This window comes from Propithecus coquereli, unplaced genomic scaffold (assembly GCF_000956105.1).
Source record: "Propithecus coquereli isolate 6110/MARCELLA unplaced genomic scaffold, Pcoq_1.0 Scaffold224, whole genome shotgun sequence".
Lineage (NCBI taxonomy): Eukaryota > Metazoa > Chordata > Mammalia > Primates > Indriidae > Propithecus > Propithecus coquereli.
The window spans coordinates 292,651-315,877 of record NW_012147634.1 but is presented as its reverse complement, the minus strand read 5'-3'; the positions used below and the strand labels follow the sequence as shown (position 1 = coordinate 315,877).

Sequence of the window (23,227 nt, the reverse complement as noted above, 5' to 3'; positions counted from 1 at the left end):
AAAAGTTATCTATTAAAAATACAAAGCCCTCAAAAAAAAACAATGATGAATTATGCTGTCTAGAGGCTTTTCTAAACTAAATACGTGAGAAACAGTGCTCAGTGGAAACTCAAACCTAGTGACTGCTAGCAGGCCTTCTTGCTCATATCTTCTGTTATTTTGAGTAACTGTCAATGATTGTGTTTCCTACGCATGGTCAATTATATCTAAGCCAATAAACCATTGTGTCATATTTAGTGCTATTAAGTGATTAATAGCATGATCTTAGAGAACAGGCATTACCAACTCCAATTTATAATTAAGAGAGAGAAACAAGGATAGAAATGTCAGCTAAGCGATGCAGAACACCTAGCTAGTTAAGCGATACAGCCAGCATCCGAACATACATTTTCTCTTTGGTTCTGAAAGAGGAGACACGTTTTGCTAGGTTCACTGCGAACCCTCAGGCCTAACTGTATTTTGATTCTAAGAGGAACACAATAAACCTCTTACTTGTCAGGCAGCAATTCTGCAATGAAGTTTTCTACAGACACAGCTGTCTGTTTTTCATGGATCACTCCAGTTCTACGCAAGCTATCTATCCGTTCCTGGGCACCCTAAACAGTAACAGCGGAGGTTAGAAACCATTTCAAATTATTTAATATTAAACATACTAATTTATGATGATACAATACATGCATACATTTATACACAAACACATATATACTCACTTTAAATGTTCAAACAATATAAAAGTATACAGAGTAAAAAAAGTATAATCGTGATTTCTCAGGATTAACAATTTGGGGTACACCTTCTAAATTATTCCCATTATGTTGGTTGCTATTGTAAAATGAATTACTTTTACATTACATTTTCTAATTGGTTATTACTAATACAAGAAAACTATGTATTTTACAATGTTGATCTGGCAAGAGGTCATCTGACTGAATAAAAATCTTTTATTAGTCCTAGTAATTTTTTAGTTGATTCTTGAATTTAGGTAGGAAATCATATCAATAGTAAATGTTTTTCTCTTTGTTTTGATTCCCTTTAAATATACATGTACCAAAATGAACAGTTATTTAAAACAAAAAGCTGCAAATGTATACATTATACCAAAGCTTATTCAATTTATTATAATTTATTCCATTTATGAAGCAAAACTGAGGGGCTGAGAACACTGTACAGATAAATCAAAATCATGAATTAAATATATATCTTATAATAGAAAACTAAAAGCTGGATTAGTAAGGACAAGGTTGCTGTTTATCACTTTTATCTGAATCATTTCATAAACAGTGATCATGAATGATACGATGAACATGTATTCAAAAGGCAAGATAAAAAATCTTTCCATTTTTGAATAAAACTAGCTATGGATAATACACCTATTTTATTAAGGACAGGAGAACTAAACAGAACATATGAGATTAAGCGGTCAATTATTATTTCAACAAAAATTAAAAAAGCTAGGACACTTCTAGAGGAAACAATTTATTTCAGAGACAACTGAGATAAAGGAGAGAACGTGCCAGCTGTAACAAGAATGGGTAAGACGATTTAGGACACCAGCTTGTCAAGATGAAGGATGAATGATGATGATGTAAACTGCAACAGCATCACGACTCTGTATATTTTTGCTCACTCTTCTATTTCTAGTGCCTAGCAGTGTTCAATCTAATAGGTGTTCAATAAGAACTCACTACATGAAAAACTGAATAAAGGAAAAAATAAAGGCTCCGAGGGCCGATGTGGTGAATGTTAAGAATAGAAATAGTGTAAATACAGCATCACCAAATCTAATAATACTGAAGAGGCAGCTGTTGATTTTGAAGGAAATACAACAGATAAGAACTTAGTTCTTTATACTAGATATTACAAATTTGCCCAATTCACTCCTCCCAGGAGATAGCTATGGCTAAATTTTGATTTTGAAAAAGCTTAAATAAATGTTAATTCAGTAACTATTAGGAGATTAGTGGGATGTTTAGAGATTCATCCTTAAGTCTCTGACAGTGATAGCTATGCACACCCATAAAATATTCCTAGATTTTATGTTTCCAGGGAACAGAGACTACGTTCATTCATTTTTTACTATCCTACAGTAAAGGGCTTTATACTTAAAAGATTCATGAAATATTTAACTAAAATGAACTAGTACCGGCAAGAGATAGGACAATGAAATAGGTAAACAAGTTTAATTTTTCTTTGTTTATTTAATCCAGTAGAAAATAAAGAGGGGGTTATATCTGGCCTCTCTTCCTCTGACCACCACATTAATTAAATGTGGCCTCTTTTGCAATTACAAACACAGACACTTTAATATTAGTCGCTACCAATGCTCTGAGAATGGAATTTTATTTTTTATCAATGTAGGATATTAAGAATTAGGCAGATTAGAGGCCATACAGAAATAATCATTTCAGAACTGAAGTACAATACATAAAGGCCCTCAGAGCTTATACTGTACTCTAATAGCAACTTGGTTGAGATGAATAATTAGCATTTTATACATCTTCATAAGTGTTCATAGATATCATTTTTGCTGAATATAAGCTGTATAAAACAGTGGTCATAACTACAACTTTTCCATAAAATTAATACTTAGCATAAAAGAAGTTTCAGAAGCTTCCTAACTTTAATTTTGGCTGAACTGATTTATTTCCTTAAATAAATTCATATATTTAAAAGACAACTTAAGTTTAATTCAGAAAAGCCATTCACTTCAAATAAAATCAGGTAGGGGAAAAAAAGAGCTCAATTTTTTATTCTAAGATTCTACCTTATTTTCCTTCTCATTAGCTCCCTCTACTGTTTCTGAAAAAAATGAAAAGCTGACAAACTTACAAATCGTTCTATGTAAGGTTTCAATTAATTTTAGTTTTGAGCTTGTATCAAAAATCGTGGCAAAAGAATCCATATGTAGAAATCTGAAGGGCAAAACCCAATAGCAAAAACAAATTTGTCAAATACTAATAAAAATAACAAGATAAATTGAACTACCAATAATACCCATCAAGTAAGGTTTTCCTTGAAGAAAAAATCCCCATCAGCCTTTCAAGTTCAACACCAACTGATTTTAAATATCTTCTGTGTAACGATATCTAATGTAACAAAATAAGGCCCACGTTTTAAAAACTGTAATGAAAACGCAGGCTCGCCATTAAATTATAAAAATTCATTTTCATCTGTACTGCTAAAATTCTTATAAACTTTTCCCTTCTCTTCTTAATTAACATAAATACCATCTTCTTAAATGTTCCGTACTTGCCCCTTTGCTCATGTTCCCAATGACAAAGTAATACCTCAGGACTTGGTCCTCATGTTTCTGAATAACTGAAACCTCAGCACCAATGAACTGTTGCTCTAACTGCCAGAGTTTTCACCATCTTTGTTCAGAGTTTTACCTTAAAACCTAAAGCCATAAACTCTAACAGCCTAATATAATAATGTCAAATTCTAACCCTTCAGATTTAAATAACCTTTATTAGGAAATTAAATAAATTCCATTGTCACCCTTTTAAAAAGGTAACACACCATTATAAACCTCCATATCACATTTATGTAATGTTTCACAACTTACAAAAAGCCCTTGCTTTAGTCTCTAATTTCAGTGAAATGTACTCACCATTTTCTTTGTCCAATAACCTATTTCTATCCTAGGATTTTCTTCAGGTTACCCTCTGAAACTAAATCTTGAAGTCTTCCTTCCCAGATCTATAAACTTTTTCCAACTACCAAACACTCATGAAATCTTGAAAGTCCAACCTCCATCTAGGTATACAACTTGTTCTAGTCTAAATCACCCATATAAATGCTTATGATTTATCTTATGTATAACTGGTTTATTGCACAATTACTCTTTTTACATATTTATTTTACCCACTTACTATACTTGTTTTCAAGATTAGACTTATCTCAATCCCTATCAGTTAGCTTTGCCATATTTTATAAAGACCAAACCCCTACCACCATAGAAAGCTTTACTGGACACGTACACTGTGACTCAAATTCAAGGGAAACCCGCCAGAGTAGAAATATTCCAAAGTGCATGTGCTTTTGGTGGCATTGTTCCATTTAAGAACAGACCCCTATGAAAACTGAAAAGGCAGGAAATGTGTAATTTGATTCAGATTAAATAATATAGTACGTTTAGATATAGCTTAACTGTTGCCTAACAGCCCCCAGTTCAGAAAAGTGGTTTTAGAGGGTGTGTGTTTATAAAAGAAAAGAGTTTCATATTCTATTTAAATAAATAAAGTACTAAATATAACCTAAAAAACACCGCAAACTTATGCAACACCATCTAGTAGAATTAAAAATAAACTAGTGCTGCTGGGCACAGCAGCTAACGCCTATAATCTCAGTGCCTTGGGAGGCTGAGGTGGGCAGATGGCTTGAGATCAGGAATTCAAGACCAACGGGGACAACAGAGTGAAACGCCATCTCTAAAAAAAAAAAAAATTAGAACCAGGCATGGTGGCATGTGACCGTAGTTCTAGCTACTTAAGAGACTAAAGCGGGAAGATCCTTAAAGCCCAGGAGATCGAGGCTGTAGTGAGTTATGAATGTGTCACTGTGCTCTAGCCTGGGTAGACCTAGTGTTAACGTGGGCTTGTGTTTAATGACTGATTATAACCAATGCAAGAGACTTTTCCCCCAATAAAACATGTTATGCCAATACCAATTACCTCATTCTTATGCTTTATAAGTATTAAATGAGTGAATACAGGTAAAGTGTTTATGTGCCTGGCTCAAAGGATGCTCTCAATAAACGTAAGCTATTACAAGATCCTTTAAATAAAATAACAGAATGTCATATATGAGAATGCATGCCTTTCTCCTTAAACGTAAATACAGTTGACCCTCATTATATGCGGATTCCATAACTGTGAATTTGACTACTTGCTAAAATTTATTTGTAACTTCAAAATTAGACATGCGCAGAGCTACTAGAAATTTGAGTTGTCTGATGCACATAACCCCAGCTGAGAGCAAACAAGGGAGTGCTCTGCCTTTGTTCAGCCAGCATAATGTAAACGAGTATCCTTTCTGAGGTCTATTTAGTGCCACTTTTTTGCATTTTTGTGCTTGTTCTCAATAATTTTGCTGTTTGAAATGATGCCCTAGTGCTGAAGTGCTGTTTAGTGTTCCTAAGCACAAGAAGACTGTGTCATGCCATATGGAGAAAATAAGCTTCATTTGAGTTATTGTGTTGTTATTGTGCTGTTTGGCTATGACAGTTCAATACCAATGAATCAAAAATGTGTGTGTAAAGATGTAATTAAACAGAAACAGACATAAGACAAAGTTACATACTGACAGATTGGGAAAATGTTTTGACCAGAGGCCCACAGGGACCGAACCTTGTGTGTCCCCTGGGAGCAACAGTTCAGTATTCACTAATTCAACATCTGCAGCAACCTTATAGAACGTAACTACAGTGAAAAATGAGAACTGTCTTGCAGACAAGATTTCTTGATGGATTAGAAGTAGATAATGAGAGAAGTTAGGGATGATTCCAAGGTTCCACACCTAAGAAAACAGAAAGATAGAACTGCTATCAATTAAGATCGAGAAGACTGGGGGTGGGGAGACTGGGGGTGGGGATAGGTTTGCAGGAAAGAAAAGCAATTTTGTTCTAGACATATTACGTTTGAGATATTCAAGTAAAGTTGTCAAAAAGGCAACTTTTATATAAATCAGGAGTTTACGAGAAGTCTCAGGTAGAGATATAAATTTGGAACTGTCAGCAGAGATGGTATTTAAAGCCATGGATAGTATGAGATTACTAAGGGAGCAAATGGAAAAGGAAGGTGAGAAGAGAAGGTGACCATTAGGAGGCTTGAGAGAAGAGGAGAAACCAGCAAAGGAGGCACAGAAGGAGTGAGCTATCAGTAAAGGAGGAAAAAGCCAAAAGTGAGCAAGTGAAATAAGATGGAGAGTGCTAGTGATCTTGAGAGCACACTCAGTAGAGTCGTGGGGAGACAGCCTACCCAGGGTGGGTTTACGAGAATCCAAAGAAAAGAATTTGAGAACTCTTTGGAGTTTTGCTGCAAAAGGAAGAAAAATAAGGTAGTAAGTGATAAAGGAAGTGAGGTCCAAGAATTTGTTGGGGTTTCCTTTAGTTTGCGTTTGTTTTTTAAGGTGGGAGAGATGTTTGTATGCCAGTGAACTGTTCATTTGTTCCTGCATGATTGTACGTTGGTAACAACACAATAGAGAGCAAAAAAAAGTAGGAGAGGGCAGAATTTCTGGAAACTTGAACATTTTAAATATTATTAATGGTCATAATATGGTTTATGGGATTCAAAGGATATTGTAATTTCAGTAATTGATCTGAATGTTAATACTGGATTAAGAAGCTCTCTTTTAAGGCTACTCTATGTGCTCTTTGAATATGTTTTCTTCCCTCCCACAATAATCAAAACCCATCTTAGATTTCCTTAAATTAAAACCCCACTGTATCTTCATAATACTACAGAGTTGTCTAACTAAAAGCAAAGCTGATCATTATTTCGGTATGTGAAAAACCTATCAGCTCCATAGAGACAACAGATTATCAGAATTATGAAAAAATTAACTGCCAGTTTCCATATTCTGAAAAAAGTGTTCTATTACTTACTTTCAATCCAGCTGCATAGCCCACTGGTTGTGGGGCAATATTGGACTGTCCAGCTTCCCCTACAACCACAGCTAAACCAAAGACCTCCTGGAAGGCATCTCGGACAGCAGCAACTTTTACTTCTTTATTTGAGGTCACTACAATATCCAATTCACCTCCAGATTCTACAAAGACCAAAAGAAAATTTCAATTCCAAATAAAAATCATGAAATTCTCATAATTACTATCATACCAAGTGCTAACATTTTATTTGTGTAATTATTACCAACCTCATAAAACCATGTAAGATATAGATCATTACCTTTTTTATATGGTTGAAGAAACTGAGGCTGACAGCCTTTCCCAAGGTGACATAGCTACTCAGCAGTAACATCAGGACTCAAACCTAGTTCTGTCAGACTCTGAAATCCTTTTTCTCCACTATTTGATACAACCAGACACATTTTCACCTCTAATCTAACAGCATCTTATTCCAACAAGTGCTTAGCCCCAAACTACCAACTTTTCCTGAGTTTTAAAAATGGCAATTGAATGCATTATCTGAGGGAGTCTTATATGCAAGCAGATGATGGAACATACCACCTTCTGATGGCTCTGAGTATCATATCCGCCACGAGAGCACATGTTTCTCTGTATTCTGTGAAATGCTGTTCCAGAATACATGAGTAACTCTCCCCGAAAACAGTATTCTGCAGTCAAATAACTTTGGCAGACGCTGCACATCCTATTCTCTTCTTGGAAATCCACAATGCATATTAACATATCAAAGACTATGAGAAATCCAATGATTAAAAATCATGGCTAACCTAGTACTTTCTATATTTAATCTGCTCATGAAATACTTTTTCAGCATCTAATAATGGCTCCTAAGCTGTTCCCTAGATATCAAATTGGGAAATGATGATATAGCAGGTATGATCACAGCTTGTCTACTATATCACTCTTTTATAATAATTTAGCCAAGTATCGCTTCCTAATTAAACTTTGGATAGACACATTTATTGCATTTTTAAAGTTACAAATCAAAATGGTTTTTCTGCTGTTGGTTAATAAGGACAGATATTCATTATACAACAAACTTCTAACACCATGTGATGTCAGTTTCCAGTCCTTCAGCTATGGAGCAATCATAAAAACTAACTATCTCGTTTGTGAAGCATAAGTTACACATTTGGGATACTCTATTTACAGAAAATGAAAATGAAGACTCTTACTGATAATAATTTGTCAAAGAGTTCTATGGAAGTTATAACACTAAACAAGGACTACCAGGAAATATGCTTTTTATCTAGAAAATAGTTTAAATGTGGGGGTCATCAAGTTTTTTATTGCATATCTCCATCATTAAAAAAAGAGCATATGCCACAAATAAAGAGCATATATCACAAATAGGTATTTATCAATTATATATGTATTACTACCCTAATACAATATGTAAAAGCACACATAAAAACTGATATATATAAAACTTGAAATTTAAAAAGGTTGAGTAATATGAAATAAAAATATTTTTAAATATTTTTAATTTTTCAATTTTATAAACCTATGCACTATTATTTCTAGACAGAACAATTCAACCAAGTATGTTTCATTACTTTTAGAAATCTTAACCTAACATTTTGTGATATAGTGAATTCAAAACCCTTGTTCTACGCACAGCACATTTTAATACTTGGCTTTAATGGCTATGACTGATAAAAGAGATTTCTCATGAATGTCATTTGTACCATGAAATATTTTACCACAGGAACAAGGCTATTTTTCCCTATGAAATACCTTGTGGAACAACTGAAGTTATTTTCCAAATATTTGTTTTTCTATCACGGAGTCCTTTTTCCTGATTGACATTATTTACTGGGAATTTCAGAAGATACTAGAACCTAAAAGCAACGGGTCACATAGAAGAATATACTTTTTTCTTATTTTCCTCTTCCACATGGGACATATTTCTTGACCCTAGCTAAGTACTATTCCATTAAGCTTGAGCTCAAAATGGCTTTTCAGTTTGTGAAGAGGAGTCCTGCCTTTCATGATAGTAAAGGGAGAACTAATTAAGCCCGTAGAAAGTTAAACTGTGTTAAAATCCATTTCTAATAGTTCTTGTGCTTTCTTGATATATTTGAAATTGCTCATCAAGTGATTTCTAAAATATTTGTGTAAAGATACTGTAAGTTTTACTTTGAGTTGTGTTAGATCAGAATGGTGTTGCTTTTGCTGTCAGTAAGATGTCAGCTTTTTCACACTCTGTTTTAGTATTTTTTAAAGGTAACTGATTCAGATTATGTTATTATAAGTTATGATATTTGCTAGTAATAGAAATTTCATTTCTGTATCTTTCCTTTTTCCCCCTTTAGTCTTATGCCTTTTTCTTGATGTCACAGAGACTACTGGCTTGAGAAACTAACTGCCTTGGGTTTGAGTCCTGCCTTTATCATTTATTAGCTTCATTACCTTGGGGAAGTCACTGAGTTTGTTTCTTTGTAGAAAAATACCTGCCACATCACAGAGCTTGCTGCAAGGATAAAATAATAGCTTTCGCAGTGTGACATACTATACCCATTAAAACAGCAAGAGCTCCATAAACATTCATTCCCATCCTTCCTTCACCCAAATATGTACTTATGAACAAAATATATATGATTAAGTATGTCAAACTTGATTATGATACATAAATGAAATCAATATATATGATAGAGTCCAATTTCTGAATCCTTCAGACAATTACAAATACAAATAACAATTCAGCTGATTTAATTCTTGAATTAATTTTCTAGTGCAAGGAAAGCAATGTGGCTAAGTGTAAAAAAATTGAACATGGGTTCAGTCCAGCTCCATCAAGCTATGTGATCTAAGATAATAACTTACATCTCTCTGAACCCAAGTTCCTTACCCAAAACTTGAGGAAAATACTTACCGTGCTGAGCTCTTGTGAGAATTAGTGCATGGCAGAAGCACTCAATAAATGGGACTTACTCATTGCTATGTCTTGTCCTTTGACACTGTTTACTAGACAGTAAACTACCAACACAGTCAAAACTCATGAAAACTACTGGCTTTTTATTGCCACAAAAAATTTCTTTTCAGGTACCTGCTACACAATTCTGGCTTACAAATTATCTTCTATAGCAGTGGTCCCCAACCTTTTTGGCACCAAGGATCGGTTTCATGGAAGATAATTTTTCCATGGATCAGGGTGAGGGGGTTGCAGTGGAGCTCTGTGCCCGGTCCCTAACAGGCCACAGACCAGTACCAGTCTGCGGTCTGGAGACTGGGGACTGCAGTTCTATAGGATTACTAATAATTGGCCACTGATACTAGTAAGTGATATTATTTTACATATTGGATATGTACATGTGAACAGCAGACAGTATCTCTATGTCAACTATCTGGAAGATTCTTCATAATGAAGGTTCAAGGTAGTTAAAATGCTTTCCCAACAAACCAAGTAATCAGATATTATTAATACTTAGGTTAGCTCCCTCCAAAAATATTATTCCTGAGTTAAGCATAAACACATTTAGGGAAAACTAGAGAAATGTTGAAACCAAGTATGAACAAAGAATCACTTCAAATGTCAACAGTGAATAAAGTAAAATTCATATAAAGCAATGCTAACCTATATTTAAAATTAAAGTCAGTAAGTATAACAATAATTCATAGTTTGTACCCCTTGAAAGTTCATTCTGCAGTTTTCAAAATTAAGGCTAAGAAAAAGATGAATTAATAGCACTGAAAACTAAGTTTGACAACTTAATGTAAGCATATAACAGAAATTTCCACTAACAACAGAATCAATGGAAATGAACTGAGAATTACTATTAGTAGCTGGCATTGATACATACTTTAAAAAAACATGGCAGATATTGGTCTAACTCATGTACATACTGATATACGGAGCCATGCCAGGGTCCAGCGTTGTAATCATGCTTTCTACTGAATGTTTCGTCTTATCAAGCACAGATTTCACCATAGGATTCCCAGCTACACCCTGCATAAAACAAATTAGTATATAAATACTTACTCTAGCCAAACAACACCATGATCTTCATGACTAAGAAGGAAACTTTTAAAAAAATCTCCGGGCCTCTTTCTTTCGTTGCCGATAGCGCGCACAGAGCGCACGCAAATATGGTGAACGTTCCTAAAACCCGCCGGACTTTCTGTAAGAAATGTGGCAAGCACCAGCCCCACAAAGTGACACAACACAAGAAGGGCAAGGATTCTCTGTACGCCCAGGGAAAGTGGCGTTATGATAGGAAGCAGAGTGGTTATGGTGGGCAGAGTAAGCCGATTTTCCGGAAAAAGGCTAAGTCTACAAAGAAGATTGTGCTGAGGCTTGAGTGTGTCAGCCCAACTGCAGATCTAAGAGAATGCCAGCTATTAAGAGATGCAAGCATTTTGAACTGGGAGGAGATAAGAAGAGAAAGGGCCAAGTGATCCAGTTCTAAGCGTCTTTTATTATGAAGACAATAAAATCTTGAGGTTATGTTAAAAAAAAAAATTCCAATGGATCCCAGACCACTACTTTTGTAAAATATGAGCAAAACAAGGTCAAGACAATGTCAAATTGCTATTAAGTTTCTAAATGATACCCTCAATTTCTCTTCCTATTGCATCACAGATCCATAGCAAACCAGCAGCAGTCTGTAGACCACCTTTTGAGTAACATTGGCCTGGAAAGTATGATATGCTGTGGATATATATACATATGTATGTGTGTGTGTGTGTGTATATGTTATTTCAGTTATAAATACAATATATTTTGTTTCATTTCTACTTATTTACTTATATAAAAGATTAAGCAAAACTTGTCCCTCAAAGTCTCAAAGACTATAATCAGATGTCTCCATAGCCCATACTTTGTTCCCTAATAAAACAAAATACAAAAAAGAGTAAACACACCTCGCATCTGGGTGTTTACTTTAAAACACAGTATTTTGCTATGTTCCACTAGTTTCTTCTTTTTCCTACTTTCTGTTTCTCCAATTGTTCATTCCCAAACTCTCCATTTTTAGCCAGATCTATTCCTCTAGATTCTTAGAATTGCACTATTAGACATAAGGAAGCAAGTCTGAGTCTTTCTTCTTTGTGCAGTGCTTCTCCCAGAGTAAAAGATACTCGAGAGCGGTGCCTCCTGAGATGGCATCTCATTAACAGGCTATGATTTCTCCTCTTCCAATCTACCAATAAACTAAGGTGATTCAGGAAAAGATGAGTTTATAATTTTGAAATTTAAGATTGTCGACTAACCTTACGCTGAATAGCACAAGAGTTATTACTATTTACAAGACCGTGGAGTTGAACTGGTTATTACAATTTGCAACGGACATACTGACACATGTTCTTAACAAAGAAAAGTTAAAGTTCCTATACAAAGAAAACCTTTTAAAAGTACAGAGTGATATAAAAAAAGCCAGCTTAGAAAAATGCCGTATTCCTGAAACATGAAGCTCAAATGCTATAAATCAATTAACTATCTACCAATTTAAAATATTTAATATATATAATAAAATTGAAAACAAACCCTCAGAAAAATACTGGGAGGAACTTGGCAGAATGATTTCAAAATTCATTGAGAAAAATAAATGGGAAAGACCAGCAAAGAAAATTTTTGAAGAAAAGAGAAACCAGCAAATTTATGCTACTAAATACTGATATACCTTCTGAATGCAAAGACTTGAACTGCTCTTTCTATCTTACTCATCACTGAATGCGCCCAACCCCATCTGAGCACAGAGCAGGCTTTCAATACATATTAGTATAATAAATGAACATAGAGTTACAATACTTAAAACAGTGTGCTACTATTGCAAGGACAGGCAGAGACCAGTGGAACAATATACAGAGCCCAGAAACCAACTTTAACACACAAATTAGTAAATAAGATAAAGGGGACACATCAAACCACTGGGATAGGACATTATAACACTCCATTAAATAGTTAGAAAAAAATATTAAGTTCGACCTCTACCTCATATATTATAGTAAAGTAAGTATCAGGTATATTAAACTGTTAAGTATAAAAATGAAACAATAAAAGAACTACAAAATCATAAAAAAAAACCATTAATCACATATTGTGGTGGGCAAAAATCTTTTTTAGCATAAAAAAAAAAAATTGCAAAGAAAAAGAGACTGATAGAAATGACTCCTCGGCCAACCATGGTGGTTCACACCTGTAATCCTAGCATTCTGGGAGGCCGACGCAGGAGGTTTGCTCAAGGCCAGGAGTTTGAGATCAGCCTGAGCAAGAGTGAGAGCCCCGTCTCTACAAAAAGTAGCAAAAATTAGCCAGGCATAGTGACACACACCCGTAGTCCCAGCTACTCAGCAAGCTGACACAGGAGAATTGCTTGAGCCCAGGAGTTTGAGGTTGTAGTGAGCTGTGATGATGTCACTGCACCCTAACTGGGGTGACAGAGAGAGACCCTGTCTAGAGAAAAAAAGAAAAGAAAAAAAAAGAAATGACTCCTGAAAATTTAAGAACTTTTATTTCAAAAAGCATAATAAAATTAAAATGTAAACTAAAAATGGAGAAAACTGCAACATATGATAGTATATAGTAAGATATATTTACTACATTAAAAGCTCTTACAAATTCATTAAAAGAAGAAAATCATCCCAATTTAAAACCGGGCAAAGAACATAAAAAGAGATTCACAAAAGAAAAATACAAGTGGCTGAAAATCACGTGAAAAAATGTTCAAATTCACTAGCAAAGAAAAGCATATTAAAATGAGATATTATACTTTTCCTATTAAATCTGACAATATTACATTTCAAATTAATAACCATGCTGGCAAGTGAAAAATGCTGTAACCGTGTAGTATTTTGATATAATTTCCCTGGAAAGCAGTATGTATCAATAATTTTTTTTTTTTTTTGAGACAGAGTCTCACTCTTTTGTCCAGGCTAGAGTGAGTGCCGTGGCATCAGCCTAGCTCACAGCAACCTCAAACTCCTGGGCTCAAGCAATCCTTCTGCCTCAGCTTCCCGAGTAGCTGGGACTACGGGCATGTACCACCATGCCCAGCTAGTTTTTTCTATATATTTTAGTTGTCCGATTAATTTCTTTCTATTTTTAGTAGAGATGGGGTCTCGCTCTTGCTCAGGCTGGTTTCTAACTCCTGAGCTCAAAGAATCCGCCCGCCTCAGCCTCCCAGAGTGCTCGGATTACAGGCGTGAGCCACTGCACGCGGCCATTATCAATAATTTTTAAAAGGTTCACTCCAATGTTCATCAGAAATTAATCCTGATGAAAGAGAGATGCCCATAAAGATTTACATACAAGAGTGCTCATCTTGGTTTTATTAATAAGAATTACAATTAGGAGAAATCTATTGTATAACACGGTGACTATAGCTAATAACAAAATGTGTTATACTCTAGAAAATTGCTAATAGATTTTAAGTTTTCTTTCCACAAAAAAATGATATGTGAGGTATTACATATGTTAATTAGCTCAATTTAGCCACTCCAGAATGTATACATATTTCAAAACATCATGCTGTACATGATAAATATATTCAATTTTTATTTGTCAAATAAAACAAATTAATGAATCACTTTTTTAAAAAATTACAATTATAAAATGCCAATAGCAGATTAGTAAAATAAAACATGGGAAATAAATGCAATAGCATGTATGGCAAAACAGCCATTAAAAAAACCAAAACACACTTCTGAAGAATAATTTATGGCTGGGAAGATGTTCATGATATATGCTAAGTAAAGACAATCAGAAAACACAAAATAGTCACCACATATCACAACCCCAATTTGATTTTTATTAAAAGAATAGATACATCTACATATATATGCATAGACAAAACATTGAGAGCAACTACAGAAAACTGGTAGTAAAACATAAAAAGGGTTTTTATTTTCCCCTTATGCCATTTTGTATTTTCAAAATTTTCTCTAAACACTTATTAATTTTATAATTAGACAAATAAACGTAATTTTTAAAGTAAATACTACTAACCTTAATAAAACCCCAGATTCCACCGGCAGATGCTTCATCCTGACCTCTACTAATCCGAGGGTCTTCTTGCTCCTCTGGGAAAGTAATGGCCGATGTGGTTTCAGTTCCCTGTGCCAGAGATGTCAAACCGGCTTGCTGAGTAATAGGAGCTGGTAAAAGACCTAGTCAATGGCAAAAATTTTAATATGTACAATTTAATCCATATACTTTTTCCTACAAAAAGACGACACAACATATGAAATGAGTAGCTGAAACAGGTTTAATAATGTTACTATATGCTCAAGTATTTCAAGTCTGAGTTATAAACTCAAAGAACAACCCAAACCTTTATAAAATGCAAATTAAACAATTCCAAAAGAGAAATTTCTTTCCCTTTACGTAGGGTTACACCAAGTATCCTGAAAATGGACAAAAAACATCTATCAAAAAGTTTCTATTTAGCACTTCAATATGGACAATTCTAGTTCTAGTCTCTTTAATCCATAAAAATAAATGAACACCTAAGCCCCTCACATAAAAGTATGTAATAATTACCACAGATATTCCACATGCTTAACTTTAATTCAAAAAGAAAATTCACATACATGTAGACATAGGTATTAATACTCATCACCTGTAATATATTTTATTTGTAAAGGTAGATAAGCAAAGTTGGATAACAAAAATCACAAGAAAGTTGCTTCTTTTCCCTAAAATGAGAAATAACAGGTAGAAGATAAACAACAAGCATGAAGTTTTGATAACTGGTTTGCAACAACCACTCCACAGAAGCTAAAAAGTAGATGTCACGGACCTAGAAAAGGAAATGACCCAATATCACAAACTTTTACCACACATGAGCTTTTATTTGATTCTTAAATTTTTCCTGACTAAAAAGAAAAAAGACTACTCCCTGGACCAGTCAGTCTTGATAATTTTTGAAGTAAAACTTTAAAAAACTTGCAGACTTTACCTTGATATTTCTCCATAAATGCACAAATGTAAAGACAAAATCTTAGAATTTTTTTCTTACACCCTATATACTAATCATATACTAAGTTATAGGTCATATAAAAATCATATACTATTACACTGGCTTTATTTTAATAATTTAAATGGCAAAAACATGAGAATAGATAACTCTGGAAATCAAAGAAATGAGTTAAGAGTAGAAGAACACTTATGCAGATAAACTGGAACCCCCACACATTGCCGTTAAGAAGGTAAAATGGTACACCTGCTTTGGAAAACAGTTTGGCAAAGAGTTACCCTGTAAATCAGCAATTCCATATCCAAGAGAAATGAAAATATGTCCATACAAAAACTTGTACCCAAATGTTCACAGCAGCATTATCTAAACAGCCCAAAAGGGGAAACAACCCAACATCAACTGATGAATTGAACAAAAGGTGGTATATCCATCGATGGAACATTATTCAGCCATGAAAAGGAATGAAGTACTAAAAACACTACAACATGGATGAACCTTGAAAATATTATTCTAAGTAAAAGATGCCAGTCACAAAAGACCACGTATTTTATATTTCAATAAAGCTATTATTTTTAAAAAGAATAAAGCATTAACTATAGCCGTGTGTTTCACAGTATTAGCAAAAGAGAATTACCTGTTCCTGAAGGTGCAGAAAACGATGGCATCAGAGGTGTCTGGGGAGCTCTTCCTGCATGTCCCCTTGTAATGTCATAATTTGAACCAACAGAAAATCCTGATATAGGAGGACCCGGAGGAAGTGCAGATAAAAGAGCACCTGGGACAGAAGCTGAAGGTGGGAAGTGGGATGGAGGAGGACTACTGAAGGCAGCAGCAGTTGACGGAGAAACAGAAGGTGGCACAGAAGTAACAAGTGGTGGGACAGAAGGAACCGGTGTAGGAGGCACAAAAGGTAATGGTCCCAAAGGCCTCGTAGGAGGGAGGGCCGGCTGCGGAGTGGAACATGCATGCGGCGGCAAGGACTCCACAGAGGAGACATTAGGAGAAGAAAAAGAACTGGCTGCAGCTAGAAAAAAGTTGAGGGAACAAATACACAAAATTAGAAATGTTTTCAAAATTTCTCATTACTTTCTTCTTACAAAATTTTTACATTTAACAGAGCATATCCCAAGAATTATTTAAAAATGTGTAATTTTAAAAATACAACAAATATGAGTGCCAATGACTTTCAAATCCCATGAGGAAAAGCAGATACATGAAATTAACTTATGGCATTGTTCATCTTTGTTCTTTGCTTCTTTGTTCGGATATGTTTTTAATAAAATAAAGCCATTTTTCATCCCCGGTTTGAGCATAAAATCCTAAATACAGACTCAAAAAGGTTAACACACTGACTGCCACACCAGAAAAAAAAAAGTTTTCCTTGGGGCCACAGTGCTTTACTACGAAAATAAAATTAAAATTTGAAAATAAAACAATCCTTTCTAATTTAATGAAAAACTTGTTATTTTTTGTTTTCTGTGCGTGGGTTATATGCAACTTGAAAAATAGTTCCCGTGGCTCCCAAGGTGAAGAGACGTGAGTTACGTATACTCCACAAGGCCCCGAGCTCAAAACTAGCGTGAGTTAAATACAACTCACGTGGTAGTTAATGTGGTACAGTCTATAATAGAAAGAAATCTTTTTTATTTAAAGTAAGAAAACATCCATGTTTTGCTTTAATAGACATTTATATTCATGATGATTATCAACCATCTTTCTATAGGACGACAAAAATATCCCCAAAAGCATGTGTTAGCTTTGTCTAGTCTTTGTGGTGATTAAATACAAAAGGCTATTTCTGTTCATCCTGAAAAAGATTAGAGAAGTTTAAATATATGCATTCTTTTTTCAACTGGCTTTGAGAAAAAAGAATAGTGTCTCCACTACCCTCAAAACACACTAGATGTCAGATAACCGCATGCACCTAATGGGAGTGGGGTAGAAGACATAGCGGTAGCAGCCAGTCCCGCAGGATTTGGTGGAGGAGTCCCAGGTGGTGTTGTCTCTACTCCACTCTCTTCCATCATTTTTCTTCAATTATGGTATTCTGTAGAAATATAAAAATGTAATAAATAACTACACAGTAACCAAAAGTATACTTTTAAAGCTTGCATAGTCAGAGAAAAATTAAAATAATAATCAAGAGACAGCTGTTTGACTTTACTATTTATAATGTAACACTTATTTCCAGATGAAGAATTTGTCAATATTCCTAAGAAAACAGTCTATGAGAATTTTTATTTTTTTTGAGACAGAGTCTCACTCTGTTACCCAGGCAAGTGCCATGGTGTCTGCCTAGCTCACAGCAACCTCAAACTCCTGGGCTCAAGTGATCCTCCTGCCTCAGCCTCCCGAGTAACTGGGACTACAGGCACGCGCCACCGTGCCCAGCTAATTTTTCTATTTTTTAGTAGAGATGGGATCTCACTCTTGCTCAGGCTGTTCTCGAACTCCTGAGCTCAAGCTATCCTCCCGCCTTGGCCTCCCCAAGTGCTAGGATTACAGGCTGAGCTACTGTGCCCAGCCTATGAGAATATTTAATACCAAACAATCTGACATTTCCATGTAATACTTTATAATCGGGAAGTAATTTTATGTTAGCCATTTAATTAATGATCTAATATATTTCAAATAGTAAATTACTAATTTGATTTCTGCCACATAAATGCATCTTAGTTATATCTAGATTTCAGTCACTACTACACTTAAAATAAAAATATCTAATGTATTTTTTGAAACTCTTCCTCTTCCCTCATAAAGAATTTTGGTCAGCTACTCCTGTTAACATTAAAACAAAATTAAAATGTGCTTGACTTGATAAATGTATTAATTCTCAATTTCCCTAGCTCATATTTTAAAGCATGCCCAGTAACCGCTAAATTACCTCTTAGGCTTTAGAAAAGTTAACTACAGTAAAAATGTCACTACACATCAGGGTCCTAACAGACAACAAAGGATTATAAAATACGGGGAAACTTCCTCAACAATTACAAATTTTCAATTCCATTTCAAGTATAAAACCAACTTTAAATATGCCAAATTTGTTTCCAGTGATTTTACTCATTTAACAATCATTCAAGTGAAGATCAACTGCCTGCCAAGCACTATACTGGGACCTCCGGAAATACAATGGTTAGCAAAAACAAACAGGATACTAATGATCTAATATAGGAAACGATCAAGTAATAATACCAATATATAGTGAATTGTAGCCTGAATTATGTGCTCTGAGGTAAGAACACAGTTCTGTTTGACAGGAATATGATTTTGACTTGGATGGAGGTCGGTCAGGAAAGGGTTCCCCAGAGAAGTCACAGATAAACTGAGATCTGTAGGATAAGAACTTAATTAGGCAAGGAAAAGGGGCAGAGGAAGGCAGCTTCCAGAAAAAGTGAATAAACAGCAGGTATAAAGGTCCTATAAGCTGGAAGAAACAAGATACATTCAAGAAAACCCCTGCAGCAAGGAACAGAAAAGAAGAACGAGGGCTGGAGAGACAGGCAGAAGCCCAGAAAGTGTTGAGTCTCTTAAGCCAGGTTAAGGAACTGGGTTTTTTAAGAACACAGTATCATTGTAAAGCATTCAAGCAGGAAGTAGCATATTTGTCTTTTATTTTAACTTTTCTGAAGAAATTTTAGATTCACAAGAAGATGCAAAAATAATAGAGTTCTTGAGTACCTCAAACCCAGCTTCTCTCAATAACAGCATCTCACACAATTATAGAACAATGATGAAACCCATAAAATTCACCTTGGTACAATACCATTGACTATGAACCTTACTTGAATTTCACCTGTTTTTTACATGCTCTTGTGTGTGCAGTTCTGTGAAGTTTCATCATATGCACAGACTCGTATGACCACTACCACAACTAAGATACAGAACTATTCCAGCACTCCAAAGAATTGCCCTCATGCTCCTCCTTCGTCACTGCCTCCCACCAACCACAGCCCTGGCAACCACTGATCTGTACTCTGTCATTTTCTCATTCCATGAATGCTAAACAAACAGAATCATACAGCAACCTTATCAAATTGGCTTTTTTTTACTTAGCATAATGCTCTTGAGATTTATCCAAGTTGCTGCATGTATCAATAGTTGGTTCTTTTTTCTTGCTGAATAGTATTCCACTGTATAGCGGTACCACAGTTTATCCATTTACCTGTTGAAGAACATTTAGCCTGACTCTAGGTTATTAGCAATTTAAATTTATTCTTTGAAAAGATTCCTTTGACCAAAGTATGTAGACTGGGCCATTAGGCAGACAGAGTAGATGCAGTATGAACATTAAGGAAGATACAGAAGTAGTTCAAATAAGTGATAACAACCTAGCCTAGTGATTCATGCATGTTAAGGGGGAGGGACTGATTATGCCCCCCAGGGGTCAGCTGGCAATGTCTAGAGATATTTTTGGTTGTCACACTAAGGGAGTACTACTGGCATCTAATAGGTAGAGGCTCGGGATACTGACCACACTCTACACACAAGAATTTACTGACCCCAAAATGTCAATAGTGCCAAGGCTGACAAACTGTGACCTAAATTAAGGTGATGGCAGTGGAGACAGAGAAGAGCAGATAGATTCAAGAAATGTTTAGATGGTAAAACTCAGTGATTGACCAGACATGGAAGTGGGTAAGCAGAGAGGCGTGACTTGCACAAATGGATAGATGCTGGTGCCATATGCTAAGATAGGGAACACGGCAAGAGGTCAAGGTGTTTGCTTGATGTTTTCTTTTGTGGGGGGATGGAAGAGGAGATCATGAAGTGTTTAGTCTTTGACATGCTAAGTTTAAGCTCGCTGAAACATCTAAGTAGAGACACTGATTTGGCCTAGAGCTTAGAAATCACATAAATGTGGGTGTCATCAGTGTACTGGTAGTCTCCAAAGTGATTTTCTGAGATGAGATTATCTAAGAAGAGAACACCAAGAGAAAAGAGAACATGACTTAATCCTTGCTTTAGTCAGGTAGAAGACAAGCTTACAGAGGATGAGAGATGAGCAGAAAGATACTAGAACAATTGGGAGACTGTGGTGTCCAAAAGCCAAAGAGTGCTTCAAGGTATGAACAGGCAACCATATTAAATGCTGCAGAGAAGCTAGATAGGATACTATCTGAAACGTTCAGTGGACTTGCTAAATGGGAGACGAACTCAGTGAGAGTAGGTTCTATGGAAGGAGGGGGGATAGAAGTTTGAACTGGACTGAAGAGTAGGAGGTAAGACTAATATGCACAACACTTTCAAAAAGTTTGGCTGTGAATGTAAAGGAAAGATCTACAGCACTACTAAGTAGAGGACAGGGGCTCCAGGGAGGCTAAATCCTTTCATTCAGTATCTACACATCAAAGGTAGATAACCTGAGACAGAAATACCCCTCTAAGGATTTTATCATTCCCCACCAAGCCACCTCTTTTCTTCATCTTATTTTTTGCGGGTCATTCATCTTCCTACTACTTTCTTATCCTTACTAGTAGAAATCATATTTAAAGAGAAGCCCTAACATTAACAAATGTGTTAGCAAAGGAACTTGTACAATGACTACAAAGCCATACATGGAATAAATGATCGATTTATTTCAGTCTTTCAAAGCTTTACTATTTGAGAATTGGTGTAATGACAATATTGGAGTAAATTTTGCATGCATAAACACAAAACCTTCTACTTAAAAAAACCTATTATGATAAAACATCACTGTAGCATCAGAGTAGTGTAAAGGTTTTGGGGGGCAAGTCTCGGCACAAAAAGTAGTATTAATGTATCAACATTTTTTGAAAAGTTATGGAAATGGCTTGGAAAATCGAATCCTTAGTCTTTGCCCAGGCCCTGCTTTTCTAATTTGCTTGTGCCTTGGTTTTCCTGCTTTTGTTTTTAAAGTAGATGGCTATTTATAAGGACATAAGAAAAGAAATGGAATAGTGGAGTTTCGATAAACTTCAAAGCGTTAGAAGTTATTGTTCACGTACTGATGTCACAAGATTGCCTCTACTGCCAGACAGCGCTAGCTTGATAGAGCTCAGTCTGAGTTCTGTTTCTGCATTCTCAGCTCTGATCCCAAAATAAAATTCCACAAATGTTCACTAAATTAAGTAGTGGCTGCACAGGCGAAAGACTAGAATGGCAGAATGTGTCATGATTGCATAAATATACGTGTTGTCTCTCAAAATAACTACTCTGAATGACAAAAACTCTACTGGATATAAATTCTGCCAATCCAGGAAATGAGCTATCCTGCGAATTTGCCTGAAGCCGGTCCCAAGACCCAACAAAGAGGCAAAGAGAGTGCAAAACCCCTCTGGAGCAGCGTGAAGTACCGATGGGAGATCCTCCGGGAAAATAATCCTTCCATGGCCCGTCTCGCTTTGGTGACTCTCGAGTCTCCAGGGCCTCAATAGCCTCCCCCTCGGGCTCTGCCACGTCTCCAGATCAGACTGGGCCGGACTAAGGTCCGTAGGCATTTGCCACCACTCTCTTTCCAGAGGCCAGCCAACTGGAAGTGGGGCTAAATGGCCGGGGGCTCTAGCCTCGGTCCCTGGACAGGAGCAAAGTGCCGGGATGAGACCCTCGACCCTCACTCACCTTGCAATCCCATGCGGGGACTGCTCGCCTTGCGATGCGCACCCCTGCCTGCTGCACCCCACATGCTTCCACAGCCCGCGCCCGGACCGCGCGACCAGGGAGCTGGAACACCGCCCCTGCACCCTGGGGCGCCGGCCGGCCCGCCTGCCTCCCCGCGCTGCGCCCCGTGGGGTCCCGCTGTGGCACCGGCATGCCACGCCACCGCCCTCCTGCACCCGCGTCGCTGCCACGCTGACGCTCACCTGGGGTACCGGGAGAGTGCCTGCGCGGCAGCTGAAAAGCAGGGACAGGGAGGCCGGGCCGTAGAACTGCGGTTGGCGCGGAGAAGACAAGGAAGATGCGGTGAGGCGCTCACCTCGACGCGTCCCCGCCTCCAAGATGGCCACCAGCGGCGCATGCTCCAGCGGCTGCCACGTCGGCCGCGCGCCGCCCCGCCCCGCCCCGCCCCGCCACGCCACGCCACGCCCCCTCGCGGGGATCCCGGCCAGGGCCCTGGGAGCTAAGGAACGTGGAGTGCTTCGGTCCGAAGGGCCTCCCGACGGCCTGGACGAGGCTCTGCCCATCCCTTCTAGAAGCGCTCTCCAGTAGGGCTGGGCTCCTTTCCGCTCTGCAGCCCTTACTCGCGAGAACGACACCCTCGTTACTCGGTGCAGCTCACTCAGCCTGTGCCACAGCCGCCACAGGATGGAGATGAGTCAGCCAAGGTCAGCGAGTCCAGTCCACAACTCCAGGAAGGACCTCGCTCCAGATACGGGACGCTTATCCGACATATTTTCAAAGGTTTCCATGTAACAGCGGTTGCATCGGGACGGAGGGACTGGGGACAGGGGATGAAGAGAGAAGAGTAGCGGCTACTATACTGATTTTTTTCCCCCAAGTGCGTGTGTTACACATTTTTTTAATTGAAAAACTGCAGACAGGTTATCAACTTTTTTTATCTTTATATGCTTCACCTAAAGCCGTACTAGAAACAGTTGGTGTTCAATAATGTACATTAAATAAGTCAACGAATGGAGTGCAATGGAAGAAAATAAGGAATTTGAAATCAGAGGTCGTGATTTGGGTCTGGGACTACCCTGACACCAGC

The 23,227-nt window shown here is 36.9% G+C and overlaps 1 protein-coding gene and 1 pseudogene across 1 annotated transcript in view; one reads left to right on the top strand and one right to left on the bottom strand.

Moving 5' to 3' along the window:
* The window catches only part of PRRC1 (proline-rich coiled-coil 1), a 28,583-nt gene extending 6,102 nt beyond the window's left edge, over positions 1–22,481 (bottom strand). The window contains exons 1-7 of the mRNA XM_012645080.1: positions 22,383–22,481; positions 17,486–17,608; positions 16,196–16,585; positions 14,592–14,752; positions 10,493–10,595; positions 6,608–6,771; positions 493–596 (exon numbers count right to left, since the gene is read on the bottom strand). Of these exons, the coding sequence (XP_012500534.1) occupies positions 493–596; positions 6,608–6,771; positions 10,493–10,595; positions 14,592–14,752; positions 16,196–16,585; positions 17,486–17,588 (1,025 nt within the window). The 5' untranslated portion in view covers positions 17,589–17,608; positions 22,383–22,481. The remainder of the gene's footprint in view (positions 1–492; positions 597–6,607; positions 6,772–10,492; positions 10,596–14,591; positions 14,753–16,195; positions 16,586–17,485; positions 17,609–22,382) is intronic.
* Positions 10,735–11,074, top strand: LOC105810997 (annotated as a pseudogene).
* Positions 22,482–23,227: the final 746 nt, after the last annotated feature.